Genomic DNA, 25,858 nt, shown 5'->3' with positions numbered 1-25,858 from the left:
TTGATCACCTGACGCTAGTGTTCACGCGCTTCTCAAGTCTACTATCTGAGCCAGCTGGTGACAGGACAATACGCTGGAGACACACGAGGTCTGCTATCTCTCCATAGTGAATGATTTAATAGAATCAACAGTTGCAAATTGAATAATCACATTTTCTCGAATTTCGAGCTTACTTTCTATTTTAATTGAAAATGTTACAGCAAATTAATTGTAGAGATTTTCATGCTCAATCTTATCCACTTGGAATTTTTTGTTCAAATAGTAACTGATGCCTGATAATTGGGAAACTGAAATCAAACTTTGCATAGATGGGGCGGAGCTCCTGGAATTTTTACAGATATGAGACATGTGGCAGTTGATAGAGCTTATCAATAACTATTCTAGGTACAAATTTAATCAAAATCGTTGGAGCCGTTTTCGAGAAAATCACGGAAAACCCAGTGTTTGACAACATTTTTGTCATTTTAGCCGCCATCTTTAATTGAATTTGATCGAAATTGTTCGTGTCGGATCCTTATATTGTAAGGACCTTAAGTCAATTTCAAGTCATTCCTTCAATTAGGAGATGAGATATCGTGTACACATACGCACATACACTCATACACACACACACACACACACACACACACACACACATACAGACCAATACCCAAAAGCCACTTTTTTGAGCCAATTGTCAGGGGAACTTGAAACGTATAGAAATTTAGAAATTGTGGTACCTTAATTTTTTTACGGAAAGCAATACTTTCCTTACCTATGGTAATATGGCAAGGAAAGTAAAAAGACAATACTTGATAGGAATTTGAGGGATACAATACACAACATAAAACTGCAATAGGCCCTTCAAGTGTTATTTAACACACGAAACAACCCTACGATTTAACAGATAGACATAAGTTAGATTGTTCTAGAAGTCAAGGCCGTCTCTAATCAGACATATAGAAAGCGCCACCGAGCTCTCGTTCCTAATGCCCAGTCTACACGACAACGATATTAGCGCAAACCTGCCAGGTTTGCGTCGTGTAGATGGAAGATAGTTGTAAATTTCTGAGGTTTGAAGGTTTGTGCTTTCTACACGACAACGATATTAGCGCAAACCTGCCAGGTTTGCGTCGTGTAGATGGGAGATCGTTGTAAATTTCTGAGGTTTGAAGGTTTGTGCTTTCTACACGACAACGATATTAGTACAAACCTGCCAGGTTTGCATCGTGTAGACGGGAGATCGTTGTAAATTTCTGAGGTTTGAAGGTTTGTGCTTTCTTCGATCAATCTCAGCCAGGTTTGCGTCAATTTTCTAGGAAACGATTATGTCTCATCTATTCATCAAAACCTAAATCGCTTCAAAATGAACATAGAGATTTAGCGATTTCAGATTCGGATTCAGCACCTTCAGATTAAATATGTGAGAGGTCAATTCTCAAAAATACTCAAAAAAAGGAAGATTTTTTAATGGATAATAATTATCTTATTTACTCGATAGTAATGTAATAGATATTCACTCTTTACTTGATAAGCAGTATTCTTGATTATTATTATTGAGAAGGAGAAGTGGGAGGAGGAGGAGGAGTTGGAGGAGGTGGAGGAGGAGGAGTAGGTGGAGGATGAGGAAGAGGAGGAGGAAAAGGAGTAGGAGGAGGTGGAGTAGTTGAGGAGCAGGAGGAATAGTTGGAGGAGGAGGAAGAGTAATGTGAGGAGGAGAAGGAGTAGGTGGGCGAGGAGGAGGAGTAGGTGGAGGAGGACGAGAAGGAGGAGTAGATGAGGAGGTGAAGGAGGAGGAGGAGGAGGCTTGAGTTACTATTCATATCAAGTTTATAAACATTTCAAAGACTTCTTATAGAATTTATATATGGTTTAGTTCATAATACACGTTTGTGTTAAAGTTGGTGTCGTGTGAACAGAGGTTTGAGCAAACTTGGCTCAAAGCCAGATTTGCGTAAACCTGGCTCTGAGCCAAGTTTGCGCAAATATCGTTGTCGTGTAGACCCGGCTTAACAACACCAACATGCATGCGCTGTTAATAAATTTCCAGTGATTAGAAAAAACAAAAGAATGTCGGTTCATCATTAAACCACCATTCGTGATCAAATGAGAACGTGATTAAGTGAGTCACCCCTACCATTCATGTGATCAATGTACATTTCATACCAACAAGCAGCTCCCGGGCTTAGGTGAATGGCGCCTTAGGCAAATGTTCTACTGGCGCCCCCCTTATCACTATAATGTAAAAGCAAATAATCAATGTTACTTATATCTTATGAAGTGAATAACAAGAGATAACAAGATTACGTCTTTCAACCACAAAACTGTAGACCTCTTAACATTCTTCAGACGATTCCTAACGGAAAATCCTCTCTCTGCAGAGCAATTGGTGACTGCTCTGCTTAGAAAAATATTCTAACAGCTACTTCGAGATTTTAGAAACTAAACTTCAATCCATGTTCTATAATATTTATTCAAACAGGTCATGTATTCCACCACGATCTTCATGTTCTCCATACATTTTAAAGTTCAGACAAACATTTTGAAGTTCTCCATAAATTTTGAAGTTCAGACAAACATTTTGAAGTTCTCCATACATTTTGAAGTTCAGACAAACATTTCGAAGTTATCCATAAGTTTTGAAGTTCAGAAAAACATTTTGAAGTTATCCATAAATTTTGAAGTTCAGACAAACATTTTGAAGTTCTCCATACATTTTGAAGTTCATACATTTTTAAGTTCTTCCTGTTCTCCAGTTTGAAGTTCAGACATTCATTTTTGAATTCACTTCTAATGTCATTGGGGTGGGAGGCATGAGGTTTGTTCGCAGCTTGTGGTATGGCCTCTTCCTGTGATCCTTTTTGAACAAGAGCAAAGAGTATGGTATTTAAATCTTATCAGTTAAATTTTCAAAAGCTAATAGTTCGTAAGATATCAGCTTATAATTCTCATTTTATTTCAAAAGTGTATTATTAAAACAATATTGAATAAACCTCGATTGCATCCAACTAATCTGCTATTTGAAGAATTTAATGTGATGACTGTAAGGCAATTGTACTTGAAAAATTTAGCAAAATATATTATAAAGTATAAAAACAATTTTTTATTAAATGATATAGTTCAATATGATTTTAGACCAAATACAACCTATAAATATAGAATTTATAAAACAAAACTAACAGTAGTTAGAAGACAGCTCATTTATATAAGTACAAGATTCATAAATGATTTGCCTTTTGATCTGGAAGCAAAAATTAATTACAAAATACTAAAAATTGGTTAAGAGAAAACTATTTCTTTTCAATTGAAAGCATTATCTAATTTTTAAAAACATATTTTTAAGCGTGGATTATTTATTTTCTCTATTATTGTATAAAACTAGGAAACAACAATGTAACTAGCTGATTGCAACTCTCACCAGCGGGCAAGACTTGATTGCTTTTGCTGGTGATGCCGGATTACCATTGAGAAGTATCTAATTATGATTTTGGTATTATTTATGCTTGATTTTTATTTTAATTATTTTATACTTTTGATTATAAAATTAAGTGTTTTCTTTTATTATGTTTTGAATATGTATTTATTGTATGGCAAATAAATGATTTGATTTGAATTTTTCTTACTATTTACATTTTACAATTCCGGTAGCCTGTATTATCAGGCAAATGCCCAGTCTACCCATTTCTTCTTCTTCTTCTTCTTGCCTTCATGGATTAGGCTTTTGCCTGTTCCGACTCACAACAGCATTCTACAAGAAATTTAAATGTTTTGGAGGAATATATTATATCTAAAAAATAGCTTATACAAGTATAAAATGTTATTAATTTTGAATTTCTTTATCAGCTTCTCCTATATTCTTATTTGATTTCCTCTATTGCCATCTTTTCCGAGGTCTACCAATGTCTCTTTTTCCTATCGGATGGTAATTTAAAATTTTTAAAGGAATTCTTTCCGTTGGCATTCTTATAATATGTTCCCTCCACTCGTTTCGATGACATACAACTTTTTCATTCATGTTGAAGGCACCCAATTCTCTTCTTATTTCTTCATTTCTCATGTGGTCTCGTCTGTCACATAAATAAATGTATAAAATAAATGTGTTAAATATACTACTGACAAACTCACAAACAGTCTACCCATTTATATTATATTATTATATTTTTGTTGTGTGAAGCCACAAATTCTGAGCGGTGCTCAAGTGGCATACAACATGTCATTTTTAGAATGGAGTCACATGAATGCTCTAAAACACTCCTCAATGGTATAAGGACAAGCCTCTACCAGTGTCCTAATTATCTTTGAAACAAATAACTTATAGCTGCTAAACAGCCTTATATCCTCAGGAATGCAATTAAAACACTTGAGTCCTGAATAATACGGTCCCTTTTCGAGAAGAGTCAGTCTATGGATAGGAAACTGGAATAATCCTGTATTTTTACCTCGTGTTCCATAAGTATGGCAAATTCGGTTAGCATAAAAATATTTTTGTTTATAGCCCGGGCAATTAGAAGTGTTAACATGTTATTGCTGAGAAATCTTCAATATGTTTTGTTTGATACTATTACTTTCATTTCATTTGAATTTACTTTTCACTTTCCTTGCCCTATTACCATAGGTAAGGAAAGTATTGCTTTCCGAAAAAAATTAAGGTACCCAAATTTCTAAATTTCTATACGTTTCAAGGTCCCCTGAGTCCGAAAAGTGGTTTTTGGGTATTGGTCTGTATGTGTGTGTGTGTGTGTGTGTGTGTGTGTGTGTGTGTGTGTGTGTGTGTGTGTGTGTGTGTGTGTGTGTGTGTGTGTGTGGTGTGTGTGTGTGTGGTGTGTGTGGTGTGTGTGTGTGTGTGTGTGTGTGTGTGTGTGTGTGTGTGTGGTGTGTGTGTGTGTGTGTGTGTGTGTGTGGTGTGTGTGGTGTGTGTGTGTGTGTGTGTGTGTGTGTGTGTGTGTGTGTGTGTGTGTGTGTGTGTGTGTGTGGTGTGTGTGTGTGTGTGTGTGTATGAGTGTATGTGCGTCTGTGTACACGATATCTCATCTCCCAATTAACGGAATGACTTGAAATTTACGATATAAGTATCCGACACGAACAATTTCGATCTGATGCAATTCAAAATGGCGGCTAAAATGGCGAAAATGTTGTCAAAAACAGGGTTTTTTGCAATTTTCTCGAAAACGGCTCCAACGATTTTGATCAAATTCATACCTAAAATAGTCATCGATAAGCTTTATCAACTGCCACAAGTCCATATCTGTGAAAATTTCAGGAGCTCCGCCCCATCAATGCAGATAGAATCCCAATTATCAGGCTTTAGATACAATTTAAACAAAAACTTTCAAGTGGAAAAGATTGAACATAAAAATATCTACAATCAATGGTTGAGTTCAAAGCCACTAATCGGTGAGTGAACGAGGAGATCGGTGAGTGAACGTGGCCTGAACGATGTACTGTTTTGTCGTTGAACGATGCATAGACTCACATGCAGCGCTAGATTATTTGGAATTGAAATCGGCCATTAAGGGGACAGCCTGGGAGATTATTACATACTAAGATCTTGAAGATTTTTGTGATCTATAATATTACAAAAAATATATCATATAATATCTCGTGCTAAAATACCTCAATGGAACCTTTAATTTCAAGTAAGAGCTAGCATTGGGAAGGCATAGGTATTGTACGTTTATACCTCTTCAAGGTTTTTGGTCCAACTGATAAGAAAAAAAATACGTCATATCCGGTTCGTTCACTGATCAGTTAATCGTACTTTTCCACCGATAGAAAAGAACGTAAATAGAGTAGCTGAACGTAAACATACATGGCTGAATATGAGGTTGTTTACAAATGATGGACTCCATTATAATGTATTTGGGAGCAGAGAAATGCATGATTACATAAATTCAATAACATTCATAATATTTTACAAAGCATTTAAAACTACTCCAATCACCTGATGGTTTTCCATTTTAATTGATTACAATGAAATAGGTTAAGTTCTAGTTTTGTTTACAAAATATGATCAACAAGGGAAACATCTGTCAGTCACGACTAATGAGCAACCGTTCAGCCACAGAATACACACAAAATGGAAGGTATCAATCTAAGTGCACCAAGACCACGACACATGACTGCATCATCTTGTTATAAATTAGAACTACTGCTGTATTTCAATGCTACACTTTCCTTCAAGATGGCGGATTATGGCGTCAAGATACTAGCCGACTTTCCAATCTGTGGTTCATCTGTGGTTCATCTGTGGTCACTAATCTGTGATCAGGTTTTTTACTGAACGTAAAAAAAAATCCGATGGAATTGATCAGTGGCTTTGAACTCAACCAATGTTCAGTGACATTTCTACCTAAAATTGAAAATAAGCTCGAAATTCGAGAAAATGTGTTTATTCAATAATGCAAACTGTTGATTCTATTAAATAATTCACTATGAAGAGATAGCAGACTTCGTGTGTCTCCAGCGTTATTGCCCAGTCACCAGCTGGCTCAAATCTTTGAATAGTAGACTTGAGATGCGCGGGAACACTAGCGTCAGGTGATCAATTTTCATAACGGCAAGGAAAGTTGTGTGAGTGCGCTACACCAGATTTTTTTTTACCTCGTGTTTCATAAGTATGGCAAATTCGGTTAGCATAAACATATTTTTGTTTATAGCCCGGGTATTTAGAAATGTTAACATGTTATTACCTAAGAAATCTTCAATATGTTTTGTTTGATATTATTACTTTCATTTCATTTGAATTTACTTTTTCATTAATCTTTTATCTTTGTTAAGGATTTAAAACTATAATTTACAGTACCATATGTTTTGGTATTATGATATGTTATTAATGTGTTTTATTTAGCTATCAAGTTAGTGAAATGTAGTTACTTCTGTACTAGAAAATCATGCAGGCCATTGTAGGCCATAAATTGATAAAACGCAATAGATCTAGATCCAGTAGCCTAGTAGTAACCTACTGGAACTCACCCCTACACACAGACGTATAGTCTTGTAGGGGTATTCTTGTAATAATAATACTACTAAATTTTATTGTATAGTGCATTTTAAAGAATAAAATAATTTTTAATTTGAATTTGGGGCCTGCCAACAAGCATTCAATTATTAATCGATGCAAGCATAGCACTGATCATCATTGTATCAATGTATGGATGTATGCATACATAAGTATCACAAGGGGTGATCAAAGTATCTTGTATCAATGTATGGAAATATGATGTATGCATACAAACAAGTAAGTATCAGAGGAGGAATCAAAGTATCTTATATCAATGAGATATTGATATTGATATTGACGCCGTCTCGGCGGCGTTGTTGCGGCCTCTTGCTGTCACTCAGAGAACCCTAATAAAAATAATTTTAAATAAACCCATGCGATACCCTACACAACAACTTTTTTCCGAATTCCATGTCCTTAATATCAGACAAATATACATAAAAACCCTCCTCTCCTTTACCAAATCCTACAAAGCAGAAATATTTACTGAATCACCACACAATTACCAAACTAGACATAGATTAAATTTCAGATTTGGTACTCCTAGAGCCACTTTAGCTCCAGCAAATAACACCCCATTCCACATTGTGCACCTCCTCTACCGAAATTTGCCTACATCAATCCAGGAGGCTGAGGGGCGCAGTGTACCTGTTTACAAAAGAAAAATAGTCCAATGGCTATTCAACATTGGTAGGGATGCTTCGCATGCCCTTGTCAATTCACCCTACACCTAGGTTTCGTCTTGGATATTTGTCTACAGATATTCCCATTTTTCATTTTGTTATAAGCCATTAGTTTTTCCGTGTTTCGTTATTTTTTCTTTTTCTCTCTCTCTTCTTGCTTGTGTTTAGTTTCTTGTTTTTGATGCAGCGCTCTATTAACTCTTTCGACCTTATAGCACCAACCTATATCAGTAATAGATTTAACCTATTTTATTTTCTACATTTGAAGTTATTGTTTAATTAAAGTTTATTTTTTGTTTAGAAAAAAAGTAAAATTTAAAAGTTTTTCAAGAAATGATTTCGATTATCCTGTATTTCTTAAGGCTTTTCTAGATAGGAATTCTTTCCCCACACACGGATTTATAGTCTAAGTGGGGAAATATATTTCCTTGATTTGTTCTTGTATAACTATTATTGTTATTAGTTATTTTGTATAACTGATATGTATATGATTTTTTTGAGGAAATAAAATTGAATTGAATTGAATTGAATGTATGAATACAAGTATCAGAGGAGGAATCAGAGTATCTTGTCTCAATGTATGGAAGTATGAATACACAGTATCAGAGGGGGTCGTATAACAAAAGCACTTAACGGCATGAAGCGATTGCAGTTTAGGATTTGACCGGAGAGGTGTATGACCTTAGTCAGACAAGTTTCGTCGAACGGGTGATTAATAGCTGGCGTGTGCATTCTGCCTTCCACTCAACCCAGCACAAGTAGACCTACACCGGGATTAAGATATAAAACCAACGCCGAGCAGATCTACGTGAAAGAATACAAGTTGCGCCGAGGCCGAGCCATCGATTCCCTTTTTCAATTAGATCGGAAACGGACGGATCCCTGATAATATCGCAGCCCGGTGGCTTCTGACAGGAGAAAAATGACCGCTAATGATAGCTTTCCCTCCACTAGTCTCGGCTAACCCAAACCGGGGAAAGCTGAGGCTTCAAAACAAACGCAAATCGTTGTTCATTGTTTTCGTAATTTGAGGCATGGATGGATAGATAGATATTCATCAACATTGATGACTTTAGGGTGTGTCTTGAGTCCCAGTGCTTCCAAACTTCGCAGCGTTCAATACAGGCTTACACAATATCCGAATTTTATCTTGGAAAAAATACAAAAATCTAGTTCTATTATTATACTTGAATAAAATATTCCACCATAGAACCACAATAATTAAACTCACTACAAGGTACAGGTGTGGTCCAATAAGAAGATCTCTAGTTTTTCGGAAGTTGAAATATGCCAACTGCGTATTCTTATAGTCCATAAATAAAACCAATTTTGACTTGGAGAAATACGCGAAACAGAGAAATGGAGGGAGATCAGCCAATTACAGTGATGAATCACCACCTCCGTAAACAAAGCCGTAGTGCATTCATGTGACGTCAGCACAGGTAGGGCTCCTACACCAAAATTCGTTGATTACAGCTGATCTATATCAGCTAGTGTTTTTATTGGTGTAGGAGACGTCACACGAATGCACTATTGTAGTAGCGCTGTGAGAATGGTTGAAAATGCTAAAGAAAACCTATCTGAAGTTAAAAATATACTAGTATATACTAGTTGAAAAGAACTAAAAGTGCTAGTGAAGACAATTCCTCCAAGTTTAACATCTCTATTCGCAAAATCTTTGTTCACGGTGGTAGTGGTTGAATAGAGTCATACAGGTAGATGCCCAGTTGCCAATTTGTCGATTAGACTGAGTCGACTCAGTGCTTTCAGAGAAGATACTTCTCTTCTCACTTAAACACTCACTAGAAATTAGAGAACGCTGGCCGGTTTAGAAAGGTAACATCGCGCCGCTGTATCCCTGGTTGATCTCCCTCCATTTCGTATACTTCTGTAAGTCAAAAGTAATTTTGTATGGACTATAAGAGTACAGCAGTTGGCATATTTCTACCTTTCTCTGCTGCGCATGCCTCTCCAAGTCAAAAGTAATTTTGTTTGGACTATAGTTATAAAATTACGGCGTGCTGGCGGGTTGACTCAAATAGCTGGATACAACTCAAAATTTCATTGCTATGCACAGTAGCGTTAGCGTCCTCTCTGGAAGAGGTAAATCATTCCAGGGATCAACTTATAAGACCGTGACTGTATTCTGAAGACTCTTGAATATAATCGTAGTCTACGTAGCACTCAGTGTCGACAATTATACATGAAAAATATCACGATAAAGCAACTTTTTCTTGGCTCCTTTGAGATCAAAAGGAAACCCTATCTTTCTATGAATGTACTTCAAACATGAACACTAAATTGGTTAATGACAAGATTATTTACAGTTAATTGCAAACATCACAAATATCAAATAGTTATAATCAATGGATGCTCTTGAATGTCACTAGCACTGAGAAAATACCGTATAGACTACAGTAAAACACTCAAATAAAATAAAAAAGTATTTTATCACAAATATCACAAGTGTACACAACTATGGTTAAAGAAAACATTCAATATTTGATTTGAAGTAAAATGAATGGGTATACTAAAATTGGAAACCATATTACCTACCTATGGTATTGTTTCGAAAATCATTCCAATGAATATATCCTTCCATTTTTTATCGTCCATTAAATGAATGAAATCTTTTTCACTTTTCATTATTGTGTTACTGTAGTTGTTTTGAACTGATTATCACGCAAAATTTATCTATGGAACTCAGTTCAAAAAGAGAAAACTACATCTAAATAAAAGGAGTTGGCGCTATTCAAGGTCAGACATTGGTTACGGGGTTCATTTGACGAGTAATTGGATTTTGAAGTTGCAATAGGGAGAATTTATTTTTAATTTTTTATTGAGATTTACAGATAAATAATCTAGAATTGTCTATCTTAAATCACAAGAAGCTGAAGTCAAAAAGCTATATTTTTGTCATTGTGTATGTGTGTTTGTTGATTCAAATTATTGCAAGACCCGATAACAGTGAACCTACTTGTGATAACAGTGAAAAGAGTATGTCTTAGTGCGTGAACTTTGTATAATTCTGATTGCCTTTGAAAGTTGATTTTTTTATCACGATTATTACCGTACAAGTAAGCACTGACCAGGAGAGAACAACTAAGGATACTCTTTGCACTATTTCTCTCCCAAATTTTGATAAGTTTTCAAGTTTTAAAATTTCGTCCTAAATTAAATTAAATTAAAGACCGAACAAGATTTGAAAATTATGAATAACAGCAAGATTAGATACATTGAAACTCTCATTACAAAGTGATTGAGGAAGAAAACTCAACCCAAGCCTAAATTTATTGACATAAATAATTAGTCAACACAGTTGACATCCAATAATAAGCTAAATAGTCGATTAGTCCATAATTTCAGAACTTTCTTCCATGAAATTACTAAGCAGCCGATTCCATAATCAGAACGGTCATCACTGGTAACAATATGTCAACTGGCTCGCCACCTATAAGCAAAACAAGCCATTTGAAATTTCATCGGCGTTGAATGATGAAAATCCATGAAAGAGAAAGAATCAGCATAGAAGAGTAAGAATTTGAAGAATTAACCGAATTATCATGCAAGCAAAGTTGGAGAAAAATGACTCCCAGTTAATCGCTTATAAATATTCTATAATGGGGATTACGATTTTACAGTGAATCCTGGCTGATTCATTCAGCAAATGTGACTTGCTTTTTTAATAGAGTATTTGGGATGGTCTACGATTATGGAATGCAAGATAAGTCATGGAATGTTGTGACAATTATTTAATTACATTTATGATAATATATTTTTATAATGAGTGATCCGTGGTCTAGTGGATAGAGTGCCTGCGTAGCAGCATAGAGATCCCGGATTCAAACCCTCTCAATACCAAAAGTTTTTTAACCAGATCACTCCCGTGTTATCGGATGGGCACGTTAAACTGTCGGTCACGGCTGAAGTATGACAGTCGTGAGGCCCATTGACGGCTTAAATTATATATTCAGGAGGTGGGACTTTCCCGCAAGGGACTCCCCACTAACAAAAGCCATACGAATTTACTTTTTATAATGATGAAAATCAATTAAATTTGACAATGACTTAAAGACAATTAGCTTTAAAAAGCATACACAAGCAAGTCCAAAGGTAAACTTCAGTTTCAATAGCGAAAGAATACTTTTGACAAAGTAAAGCGTGAAGCGTTTTAAGTGCAGCGGTATTGGAAAGAGTTTGGAAAGTAAACCAAATAGCAAAATGAATAAGTTGATGAATTAGCAGAATGAATGAACAGTTGTAATAGAAATGAATAGGATTTTGCAATGGAATGCTTTTTGCTATTTTGAGATTTCATGATTAATAGCAAAACTCTAATCTCTAAGATTCAATAACAAACGTCATATTCAGAAAAATGAAAGTTTTATATTAGTCTCTTAGATATATGTATGTTCTCAAGGTCCTGTATATGTTCTTTGTAATGTCTGGAAACGGTGGTCATGCATTGCTCAGGGATGTCCCCAGCTATCAAACAAGGAGAGTGACAGCTGATTTACTGAGACTTCCCAGATCATATACCACTTGTTTCCAGAAATCGTTTGTATTTCTTGGCCGCAAGTTTTTTAATAACATCCCAATTGAAATCAAGAGAGTTCAGAATCAACTTGTTTTCAAAAAAAGAGTTCTTAGATGGCTCAGAGGTCTTATGCCTGACCATTTAGAATCCTTATTTAATGTTATTTCGTATTTTAAATGTAATTTTGGTGGCTTGCAATAAGCATTAGTAAGATGAGCTGTTATTGGAAAGTGTGCAAGGTGAGTGAATGTGAGAGTGAATGCTTGCTAGCCTTTTCTTTCTCTCTTCTTTTTCTTTCTCCATTTATTCAAGCATTTAAAATTAATTAAAGTGATATTCATTCCTGCTTGCAAACGTGGAGTATTGTATACTTCCAGCAAGTAGTATTTTTTATTCCAATTCACAAATTTCTTTCTAATAAAACATACCAGTATCTATTTTATTAATCTTCTATTAATTATGTTTTATCTTAATGAGCTGTGTGTTTTTGTTTTTCTTATTGATTCTGATTGTAAATATTGTGAGTTTGAATAAATAAAATTTGAATTTGAATTTGAATTAGTCTATACAAATAGTCAAATATGAAACCGTGGGTAAATGTTTTTGGACAGTGAAAACTATTGAAAATCCAAATTGTTTTTCAAGACAATAGAATAGTAAAAAAATGTAAAATATTCCACCGTGCAAAGAATAATTCATTAAAGATTAATATTAACTTTTTGGTTAGTGATACTCTTAATTATCAAGAAATAAAAATAAAAAATCTAAGTACCCTTTTTAAAAATTTTACTCACAAAATTTTTCAACATTAATGTAATTTTCAAGTGAGTGAATAAGTATTGAGTAGACGGGCAGAATAAATGTATTAAAAAAACAGTAGTTTCCAATACTTGAATATTTTATGTGATGGAAATAAGTACTAATTTATTTTGGAAAAGCCATATAATATGTATTGCATTTTTATAAAATGAATAGCAACGGAGGCAGTTGAAGCTTTGAGAATAGATTTGTTATCCAAGCATTGAAGCACAGGTTTGAATCTATGATTAAAATTCTCATTAGCAAAAGCATTAAATAGGAAAAATGTGGAATAGTAATAAGTGAAATAGAGCCTAGTCTACAGCCTTTTAAAACTTAATTCAACTTTTGCTGTCAACACTCAATATTGATCACATTGTTCCAAGTTTTAGAATTTTCTACACCGTTCATACAGTACGATGAATACAGAAATGATACAATTTTGATCATATTAAAAAGTCTCAAACTGTCTGAATGCTGATGATGGATCATCTTCCAACTTTCATAGTGAAAAATTACAGCTCAAACTACGAACTGATGAGATGGGAAAAATTTCCAGTTTGATCAGTTCAGAGGAAAATTCTACAACTTTTTTCAAATTGGAATGAACATCTTTCGCATATCGCTTCTCTCCATCAATATATAGTAGTAACTTGTGGATCAATTAATAAGTTCTAGAGAATTTGTTAATAAGACAAAGAGAAGAATACTTTAAATTCCCTTTCAAATTGACAAGCATTGTAGATAATTGTCGCTAATGGAACGCTGAGAAAAGGTTTTCTTTCCGGTGTTAATAATTTTATATAGATACAAAAGCCGTCAAAAACTTGCGTTTGTTGAAAGATGCTTTACTTGGTTGACGCGTTTTTATCCCTTCTCCCTTGTCAATACCAGGTCACTTTATTTTGTTGAGTATATTGGCATTAATTTTCATGAATTTCCACTTTTATGAGCAATCATTTTCCTAACCTACCTCTTACACGTTCAAAATCAAATTAATCTTTGTCCTTAACACTTTTGTCAAAACCTTATTATTGTGTTGATAAACGTGATATTTTCGAGCTCAAAATTTATGTGTTTTTATAGAATTATTTTGTGAATTTGAAGTTTTTTTATGTTTTTACCAAAGTTTTATTACTAATCTATCTAAATTTAAAATTGTTTGTTTTATTCTGATTTGCATATTCAGATTAATGATTTAGTGTATAAATTGAAATGGACATAACCTACATAATATTTGGACAATTTAAGACAAAATTAGGAAATTGAAGAAGTTTTGGGCAGTAGCCTATTTTTTCTTCTCCGACTACTGTATTGTTTACTCCATACAATGAATAAATGAATAAATTATATAAAATTCACCAGTCTAATTCATTCTTTAGAAACTCTCTTTATAGGAGAAAAAATGTAATAGCTATTTTCACCTTGACTTTTCAATGATTTAACAACAAGGACTTATACCATCAGTTAAATGAAAACTATTCACTTAAACAATAAATAATTCTTTTGAATCGCCCATTTCACTACTGTCTTTCAAATTACACTACTCAATCTTCAAGACAATGTGCAGAAATGAAAACCGGAATAACGTTTAGTTGCAAAAATTCGATAACTTTTCAAGTTGTCATATTGTGATGGAAGGGTGAACACGACAAACAATGAAACCCTCTTAAAATAAATAAATATTGTGATTAAATGTAACTGTAAGGGGATTGTTGGATATTGTACCTATTATACGAGTACAAGTAACAGTCAATGTATGAATAAATAAATAAATGAAGAAACAGTTGATGACAACAACTAGACTTCAGCAATCAGTGTTGAATTCATTTCACCTCAAATACAAGTAGATAGTCATTCTTAAATTATTTGTGTTATCCTCCTTCATTATTGAACTGGATTTATTGTGCATATTTTCATTTTTGTATTCAGAATATACATAAATATTGAGCTGTTTCCATAATTTTCACCAACCCTGCATAAGTAAATTATACAGCATATCACTTCATTCATTCATTCACAATTTTACAATAGAAACAACAGCTAAACCCAAATGTGTTCCCTTAACATAACAATAATACTCAAATACAATTCATTTTCAAACCAAAAATTGCAAAAAACCATGAAAATTACTAAGGATATAATTTATTACTTAAAATCACTTCACTTGTATTGAAATTGATAAAAACAAATGTGAATGGTTTCTTGATCCATTCCGAGCTGCGATGTATTAACACACTTTTTTCTATGTATTTAAACACGTCATGCAGTCAAATATTAAGTAAATAATTAAAAACTTTTACTTACTGACTGAAAGTCGTAAGTACTCGGTCGAAAGTACTTCAGTCAGTAGGTAAAAGTTTTTAATTATTTACTTAATATTTGACTGAATGACGTGTTTAAATACATAGAAAAAAGTGTGTTAATAAAAACAATATAAAACATGTGGTACCCTTTTTATTTAAAGCATTTTAAAACTTTTGAACATTTCAACCGTTTTTAAAATGTTTTATATAAAAAGGGTACTACATGTTTTTATATTATTTTTATAAATTTATTACTTATATAGTTTGTTGCTTTTTTATTTTTCTTTGACGATCCATTCAAAATCATTGTATATTGATGGAACGATAAGCAGTCGTTAGGTCATGTCAGAGGCCCTGAAATTGATCAGTTGCGACCTGAAAACTCTGACACCAGACCTGAGCCAGCCTGGTCACTCGATATTATTCATTTTTCCTACAGTTCCCTTGAAAAGTGACCATTCCTGTCCTGATTACAGAACGCAAAGAATCACTTTTCCGCTCTAGTGAGCAAAGTATTACTTTGCGTACTCTTAATACTTTGCGTATTATCTTGCAGCCATCACAATCAGCTGTTGACATTGTTGGCGTGTATTTTGAATGCGAATTTGTTCTATCTATATTTTTTCTGATTTTCAAATAAATAAAAATGAGAACTCATTAAATTATACATTTTGAATATTATTAATTATTCATTATTTAAAAAAATATTTTTTTCATTCATAAATTGATTGGTTGAAAAATTATTTAGAAATCAAGATTTACTCAAAATTATCCAAATTTTCAAATTTATTGGATTAATTTAATTCTTAATTTGAATAAATTATCGATTATTAATTTTCAGTTGGATTATCAAGTTTAAAATAAATTAAAGTTGTTATTAATAACAAAATTATACAAACATTTGATTGATTTCAGTCATTATTTTATCCATCATATTCAATGGTGACTAGAGGTAAAATTTAATGTGAAATACGTGAGCAAAGTTCCTCTGCTGCACTCAAGAAACCATTCGCCTACGGCTCGGGCGTAAACGTTTCTTTCGGTGCAGCAAACTGTCACTTTGCGCACTAGTTGCACAAATAACTATTATCTTTGTAAAAGTAAAAATTGTAACTCTAATTTGGCCCTATGAAAAATCTTTCATCATTGCCAATGATGATCCATGTTTGTACATCGAGATCTCCAGTGGAATGGAATGTGAAAATTATTACATAGCGAGCATTTGTGTGCTGCAACGCGGGGCCACGTATTTAAAGAGCGGGTTCAATGCATGCTTTGTACTTAGTATCAGGAAGAATGTATGTAAACGTAATGAGTGCAGTACTCAACAACTACTGATAGCAACTCGCTTAGTACATACAATAGAGCGGCGGCAGCGGGGAGCTCTAAGCAGCCAGTACCTATTCAAACATCGCCCATACAAACAATGGGCTCTTAGAAGACGACAATTATTCCATTGTTCAGTAAGGAACGTTACTCTACGTCATTGGTTTCGAAAAGCAGCTTCAAAAATTTCAGCAGAATGGTCGATGTCTGTCCAAGTGTCCTTTCCGCTGAATTACAAGCAATTACTGTTTCAAATAAATCCTATCGACATTTCACTTTCTACAAAAATTATTTTTCTCTAAGATCCTAATTTTACATGAATACGTTACTAATAACTTAATAGCTTGGCGAATTCTTGTTTTATTTGTAACTAATAGAATAGTGCTCATTAGCATCGCTATTATTGTTCACTATTGGACTACACATCACACCACTCCACCAATATACCAAATAACAAAGTTTAGTCATCTCGTTTTTTATTTTTGAGAACTTAATCGTTCAACAGCTTTTAGCTAGGCAATTATAATACATTTGATTCAGAATTATTATTCTAATTACTTTGGCTTTAAGATGATCAAGACCAACTATGAGTGCTATTGGTTGAAGAAGCGATAGAGTTTGTATAAGTGTCATAAATAACATCAAAACCAATTCAATTTTATTGAAATATTATTTTGTGAGTTGGAAATCTAGTCGCGGATTTAACTATTAAATGTCATGTACGACATAAGCTACAAGCTCTTTTTTGAAAAGTTTTCAATATAAAATGACAGATTAAAAACACAAAAAGGGTACTATGATGCTATTTTATAAATAAAAAATAATTAGCCCTGAATACATAAATTTTAAGAAGCTACAAGCTATATTCCATGGAAGCATGTTACTTCTTACAGCGATTCTAGTAAGATACGATAAAACATATTCATTCAACGCAGCATTTTACTGTAGAGAATTAAGAGTTCTCTAGAGGTGGAACTCAGTTCACTGCTCTTTAAATGAATATAGAATGACAGTGTGAGGAGGCAAACTCGTCCAATTAAAAAAGCCGTAATTATTAAATAAATAAATAGATGAATAATTAGTGATACCTATGATACAAAAAGAGTTTAAATAAGATTTTCAACTGATCCAATTTATGAATGTCATGAATCTAATATTTTAAGATTATAGTTTTGGAAGAAGTCAAGATTAAACGCCAAAGAAGATAAAATCTTGACTTAAAATGAATAGCTAATTCCGTGCCGTTTACATTGAAAAATTAATTATTTGTAACAATGTACCTCTTTGTGGAATATTTAATACGTGTAAAATAATTATGCTTTGAAAAGATTCAAGCTGTAATTTAGAACTTGAAGTTGGAAACAGAACCTGTCTCAATTTTATCAATCGACTTGAGTCGATATAACAGCAATAAACTATTACCTTCGGGAATTGAGTTTATAAAATTAGAAATGAACAGTCAAAAATAAATGTTATTATACTGTATGACTTTGTCAAATCTATACAATAGCAAATTTTGATCTAGAATCTAGAATTAAAGTAAGATTTCGTTTCTCAGAAATAAGCATGATTAATCTCTTGAAGGGATTGATGCACTTTTAATTGTGGATAGGTATTCCCAATAGTGAACAAGATATCACAATTGTCTTCAATTTTAAGTGAATTGGGCAAAAAAGCGATTGATGCACTTTTAATTGTGGATAGGTATTCCCAATAGTGAACAAGGTATCACAATGGCCTTTAATTTTAAATGAATTAGGCTTGATAAGCAATAGAACATAGATTAAAAAAGTAAAAATTATTATATGAGCTAAAAAATAGAACAGTAAGTACTAAGCGAGTTTATTATCAGTAGAGATGACCAGCACAATTAAATAAAACATATACAAACCTCATGATAATTTGTTGTATCTTTTTCGTGCTTTCTTCCAAATCAAGGCTTTCTTGACTTCTTTGTTGTCAGTAGTAACTGGTTCAGTTTCCTCGCATCCTAAACCCACCTTACTACGGCGCTGCTCTACCAAAATCTGCAACATACAGAAAATAAAAATAATTTTAATTTGTTTCAAAAGAAGAAGCTGGAATAATAATTGAAAATTCGTTTTAAAAAAGTTAAATTTTTGAGAATCAAGTTGAAAAGTTCAATAACTTTTCACAACCACAAAACCATCCAGGTACAATAAATTCACCAGACTAATAACATTCATCTCAAGATATTAATATATCGTGAAACGAATGCAACTGGTATTTTTATATTTTGATAAAATTGCGGTTGGGACGACTTCCATTCTTTTTATACGAAATTAAAACCAATTTTGTGATAATATTAGGCATTAAACTAATGTACTTATTATACTTGTATTATACGTAATGTAGTGGTCTTGTTTTCAACATTAATTAATGAAAAAGTGGTTGCCAACATTACTTTGTGTTTATTCATTATTGCATTATATATTGTATTAATTCTAATAAAGAATTCAAATAGGGCTACTTGAATTATTTAATGAAAATAACTAGATAGTAACATTTTTCCCATTTTTTGCATAAACACTACGATAAGTGAGGTCCACGTTATAATGGCAGTGTTTGATTAGCGATGGTATTGCTATCCCTAGGGGTAGCCGTCTAGGTATCACCCCGACAACCTGACACCTGGTCATTCTGGCCATAGGCGACAACCTGTACCCTCGGAAAAATACAATATACCATTGCCGTCAAGTTGTCACCCCGACTATTAGTCACCTACTGGTCCGAAGGTGCCAACTTGTCATGAACGCAAACGACAACCTGACACCTCGCACCCTCGCGTCAGAGTGTCCCCCCGACAACTTGTCATCTCCTCAGAAAGGAGCCAAGTAGACGGGGACGGCTCACGTCAACCTGTTCCCTCAAAAACGGTTTTAAAATGGGGCAGGTTGACGGGGTGTCAAGTAGTCGGGGTGGCACCTAGTCCCGTTCCCCTTGTCTATCATTGAACAAAGCGGATAGCGCGCTCACTCTCTCTCTCTCTCTCTCTCGCTTTGCTCTGTTGCCAGATCGGCTTTTAACAATGTAGAATTAATCATTAAATAACAAAATATTTAATCTTAGTTATGAAAATTCATTATGAAATGATTGAAAAATATAATTTCTAGCATAATAAAAGGTAATTGATTATTTTAAACGAGAATGGATAATTAATATAACTTTAATAAACCTGTATCAGCTACCGTCATGAAGGCATTGACAAGACAGTGAGGATCGGCCACGCTGTTCTCCTATCTTTCTCCACTGCCATTATAACGTGAACCTTACTATAGTTTCAGTTTTCAAGACATTTTTAAGTGTCCTTTTTCAACATTTTGAAACAGTTTAAAAAAGGGTACTATGTGGTTATTTCAATATCAATTATTGCACTGCTCATTAAAATAAATTGCATGATCTATAATTGACCGAGCGAAGTGAGGTCTAAGATTCAAGTCGACGGTTTGGCATTTCTCTTAATGTTTATATGTTGCGCATTTACGGCGAAACGCGGTAATAGGTTTTCATGAAATTTGACAGGTATGTTCCTTTTTAATTGCGCGTCGACGTATATAGAAGGTTTTCGGAAATTTTGCATTCCAAGGATAATATAAAAGGAAAAAGGAGCCTCCTTCATACGCCAATATTAGAGTAAAAATCAGGTGCCTGTTTCATAAAAGTTACAAGTCCTGTAATACAGGAGAATCACCATTCCAATTACATGCTCAATATAGCCGATAAAATCAGCTGTTCCTGTATTACAGGACTTCTAAATTTTTATGAAACAGGCCCCTGACTATAGAACTATTCATCATAAATCAGCTGACAAGTGATTACACAGATGTGTGGAGAAGCCAGTCTATTGCTGTATTTTCATAAGGTTTATAGTTTCAATCAGATACTCTTGTGAATGAGAATACTACGAGAGGTCTACTGTTCACAGAACTACTAGTAACTTCTATACAACATTTTAATAGAAATTTGTGATATTGAAATAGACGTTTCTTGTTCGGAAGAAAATTAATTAGATAAATTCAAAATTCTAGTTGATACATTTTCTTGGAATTGTGTGTAAATCAAATCATGTACTCTACATAATCTCTGGACTGTTTATTTTAAATTACGGTTGAAAGCGGTTTTGGGCAAATGCCTGTTGTTAACACGTGAATTGTATCTATTATCTATGAATGAATAAATAAATAACAGGAAGTCTATAGGGAGAACTGCAAGTTGAAACGAATCTGTTTACAGGAGCATCATGAGTAACGTTATGCTGATTTTATTAGAAAGAGAAGCGTCGCAAGGAAACTATTGTAATAATAGTAATAGCTAAACTAGAGATGCTGGCATGGTGACCTTCTGGTGTGCGGAGCGCAATCAATATTTCCGTCTAGTCTAGACCGATCGATTTGTTTCAAGTCAGCTGTTGCCCGAGGGACTACTAGCTGCAGGGCCCCTGGCCACCCCCGTCCACTATTACTATAATAAAACCCCACCGAGTTCAAATAGAGAACTTACTCTATCTCAATGCTGTTTATTACAGAGCAACAGGTGCATACTGCACCTATCCATTACTAACACCGCCCCACACTTTATATTATTATACTGAAATAAGTTACCGTACCAGAAGGTGATAAAAGGTTTATTGAATTGTGTTCATAGACATGATGAACATAGAATCCTCGCAGCAGTAAAAAGTTATTTTGAGTGATAAAATGTATTACTTTAAATCCTATTTCATTAAGCGAGCAATTTCTGTATGTATGTATTTATTTAGACACATTAGTAAAATATATTATAAAAGGTGAAGTAGATAGAATAAACAATCTTAGGTTTCAATCAGTTTGTCATTTTCAATCAATCATTTATTTATCAATACACTTATTACAATGATCCATAATGATAGATATTATAATCTGAAAGAGGAAAACTACGCTTAGCTTGTACTATTTCTCTCCCAAATGATTTAAATGTTGAAATCCGAAAGGTTATGTGTATGTCACGCACTTCACATTTCTGGTCTGAGAATCTTCCTTGAGAATAATTGACAAGTAAAAATTCCAAATCCAATTATGGATGAAACAGAGATTTTGAAATTAAGAAATTAAATTTAGGATACGGATTCTGAACCTCTAGAAAGATTTGTGACTCCAGTGGTTGAATTCAATGATAAGATGGTGAGATCACCTGACATTTTCAATTTCAATTATGAATGAAATAGATTCATTGAGAGAAGTAATGGAGTTTAGGATGCATATTTAGAAGCTTTATAACCTCTTGAGTTTGTACAGAGTATTGAAACTATCTCTATTGTCTCTATTGTATAGGTTTGCACAACAACGATTGTACAGGTTTTCTCTGGCCATGGGTGAAATAGTTATTATATATACCAATCTTATACAAATTGAAATCAGTTTCTGAAGCTTAGGCTACTGAAATAAGTTATCATAGTAGTAGTAGAGAATCTGAGAAGAAGACGTTTTATAGCAGCAGAAGCTTTATTCAATTGCGTACTTTTCGCGAAATATAATATGATATAGGTGAAGAAGGTGTATCAAAATTTATATATTTCAGTTTCTAAAGCTTTGGCTATGTACTGGAATAATCTATCATAGCAGCGGGGAATCAAAGTTTTGTTTAATTGTGTTCTTTACGCGAAACATAATATTTATTTATTTATTTCATTGACAATTACAAATCATAATTATAATAAATATAATATAATTGAGAGAAGACAACAGGCATAGCCCAAAACTGTCTTCTCCCAATTTTTTAGAAATAAAAGTTTCAAAAAAGAATAAGGTTAAGATTTCACTTTCACTTCAAAAAGTCCAATTTCCACTTCAAAACTAATGACTAAACTAAAAATTTATAATTTTGAATATTGAAGGTGAAGTGGGCTTATACAAATTAAACCAGTTTCTAAAGTAAGATTTCATAGCTTCAGGAAATTACCAATAGAATAATATACATCCAATAGTTAGGAGAGTTAATAAATAAATGAAAAGTTGATAAATAAACAGAATAGATAAATATAGATTAATGGGATAGTTCAATGACACAACTTCTTTGCAATCCACCGATAGAGTTTGGTTGTATAAATATTATATATACAATTTTAATCATTTCAATTTAATAGTACTTGAATAAACTTGTGTTGTGTTTTTTTGTTGTGAGGAATAATTTGAAAGTGCAGTAACAATATCTGGATTGAAAACATCTGAAATAGGAAATTAGTACGGAAATTAGATGACAAAATACATAAATATATAGTTTGAATGTAATACTCAATTATGAAAAAACATTGAAAATTGAATATAATAATGAAATTATAATATTACACGAAAGTATTCAATTATTTGAATACTTATTTTAGGGTATTTTAAACCTATATAATTGCATTTTCCGGGATTAAGGATTTTGTAATTTTGTAGGGGAAAGTGGTGTTTTGAACATTCATTTGTGAAAGTTATAATTTTTATAACGTCACAAGTGATTAAAAAATGTGGGCTGCAAACCAAAGGACCCGTCTAAGATAAGCTTTCAGATAATAGGAATTGGTTCAGTTTCCCCCACCCCAAAAATTAATTACAGTTATATTTTTGAGCGACCACAGACAGCTACTGAGTTCTTATAATTATTAGTTTGTTAATAAATTCATCGAATGTTTTTAATAATAAATTTAAAGCTAGAACCTTTTGTATGTTTTGTAATTATCTTCAATTGTTTAACGTAATCGTCATCATAAATAAATTGTTTAGTTTCCTGTTAACGTTTGTTATACAATAACATATAGACATATATAATATAAACATTGACCTATCATTGACCGAGCGAAGTGAGGTCTAAGATTCAAGTCGACGGTTTTGCATTTCTCTTTTTGTTTATATGTTTATGTTTATCTTCCGCATTTACAGCGAAACGCAGCAATAGATTTTCATGAAATTTGACAGGTATGTTCCTTTTTGAATTTCGCGTCGACGTATACATACGGTTTTTTGAAATTTTGCATTCTAAGGATAATACAAAAGGAAAAGGAGTCTCCTTTCAACGCCAATATTACCGTAAAAATCAGACTTTAAAATTATTGATCATAAATCAGCTTTCTAGTGGACTATAATACTACCCGTTCAAAAACATCGAACATCTTGAAAATGAATCTTTCCATCAACGTTAGTAGACAGTTGACTATAATACTACCCGTTCAAAAACATCGAACATCTTGAAAATTTATCTTTCCATCAACGTTGTAGACAGACCTGATAACAGCGCTCACACTCACATTCCGGGACGACACGTCACGGTACGATAGTACAGAAAGCTCTATGTTTATTTAGGATTTTTTCTAGACATTTTAAATTGATAAATTATTCATTAATTTTTGAGAAAACATAACAACAGGTCAATGTAACTTACTGAGCGCGAGGTCTACTGTTCACAGAACTAATAGTATTAGTCTTCTCACATTTCTGTATTACAGATTTTACGTTTCCAGTATTTAAAACGATCAATATGTTTTAGCTTTACAATATTTTATATGCATAATATAGCGATTGATGTTAAGATTAATCCTAATGCCTATAGCATGTTGAATTTACAACACTCAAGAGGGCGACACCAAACAATTGATTAGCATTTTGAAAAAACCAAACATACTCTTATTGACGGGAAATTATTCAATAACATCAAATTTCTAATATATGCACGAAAACGATACCTAGTAACTACCGTCACTAATAATAATTATTATTAACATTTCAACAACAAAATTTAATTTTTCAGTGACTACGTCATTTTTATGTGTAGGCCACGAAGTGTTTCGCTGGAAAGAGTCGCTGCATTGAAAGTGTATTCTATTTCCACACAAGGAAAATTCTTCCCTACTTTCAGTCTGACATGTAAATAAAGAAGCCGGAAAACTGCGGTTGGGTGGTGCAGACATTTCGTTTATTAAAAGGTGGGTATGACAGACAAGTTATTATGAGCTATGAATAACCAAAACGAGCGATCGCCGTCTTAACGGAACCGCAGTACGGTTATACTGTATATTATTCAACTCGGTCTGCAAAACCAGTTATTCAAACTAGCAAAATATTCGGCGATCGGTCCTATGTTTTTCAACTGATTGTTACAATACATATATTCGCACTGCAATATTTTGAGATGGTAGTAAATGTCTAACCAAATAATCACAAACATAAAGTACTTTAATAGTGCTAATTGAATTTCTATATGAACTGTTCATATAAAAATTACTGTGTTGTGTAAAAATATTTAAATTAATATTAAAAATAATCTGTGTTGTGTAATATTATTTTTTCTGTACGGTTTGTTCGATTGTCCGCAGTATGTGGATTAAAGATAAATTATACAATTTCAATTCAATTTTTGGAGAACTTTCATAAAATTCTTCTGAAAACAATTAGGTATTTCAATAGAGTATCATAGCAGTACTGAAGGTATGTAGTTATTTCTGAAAGCGTGTAAATTCGGGGCTACTTAATTTCTTATTTGTAAAATAGCACCATAGTACCCTTTTTGAGATCTTTTTATATAAAATAACAAAGTAAAAAACACAAATTAAGAACAACAGTTTCGATGCTTACATAAATTTCAAGTTTTTCGTATTATTTCTATATTAATTAATCACAATCATAATTATTTTTTACTCTCGTATATAATTTTTCAAGTTTTTCGTATTATTTCTATATTAATATTAATCACAATAATATTTTTTACTCTCGTATATAGCTGGTAGTGGAAAAATGAAATGGAGGTGTCATCTTTAATTTTTATTATTTTATTTTTGTAATGTACTGTATTCAAAATGATTTTTTTTATTTGTATACTCACATATATGCGGTCAAGCTTTTAAGATTTGCATGTGTGTAATTTAATCAGAAGGATTCATTAATATTAATTTTCAATTGTTATAATTAGTGCATTGTATTATTACAAAAATTATTGTATTATGAATTTTTCTGATAAATAAAATCATTATTTCATTTCATTACTGGCAAGCAACCGATGAAATAAAATTGCACTGCTTTCCATCTATGCTATAATATTCTATTGAAATTGTTTTCAGAAGAATTTTATGAGAGTTTTCCTACAGAAATTAAATTAGAATTGTACAATTTATCTTTAATCCACATCCTGCGGACAAACGAACGGACCGAACAGAAAAAATAATATTATACAACACACATACAGGGGATGAACTTTG

At 33.0% G+C, this 25,858-nt stretch overlaps 1 protein-coding gene across 4 annotated transcripts in view; it reads right to left on the bottom strand.

Moving 5' to 3' along the window:
* LOC111051304 (angiogenic factor with G patch and FHA domains 1) overlaps positions 1 to 25,858 on the bottom strand; it is a 118,429-nt gene that overhangs the window by 50,877 nt on the left and 41,694 nt on the right. For 2 of the 4 annotated variants that reach the window (XM_039421858.1, XM_039421859.1), the window contains exon 9: positions 18,521 to 18,656. In XM_039421858.1, the coding sequence (XP_039277792.1) occupies positions 18,522 to 18,656 (135 nt within the window). In that variant the 3' untranslated portion in view covers position 18,521. Of the gene's footprint in view, positions 1 to 10,093; positions 11,114 to 18,520; positions 18,657 to 25,858 lie in introns of those variants that run through there. The other 2 variants (XM_022337790.2, XM_022337791.2) reach the window with 2 other exon arrangements.

Source organism: Nilaparvata lugens, chromosome 2 (assembly GCF_014356525.2).
Source record: "Nilaparvata lugens isolate BPH chromosome 2, ASM1435652v1, whole genome shotgun sequence".
NCBI classification, from domain to species: Eukaryota; Metazoa; Arthropoda; class Insecta; order Hemiptera; family Delphacidae; genus Nilaparvata; species Nilaparvata lugens.
Note: the sequence above shows the minus strand (reverse complement) of the source record. Positions and strands in the feature narration are given on the sequence as shown.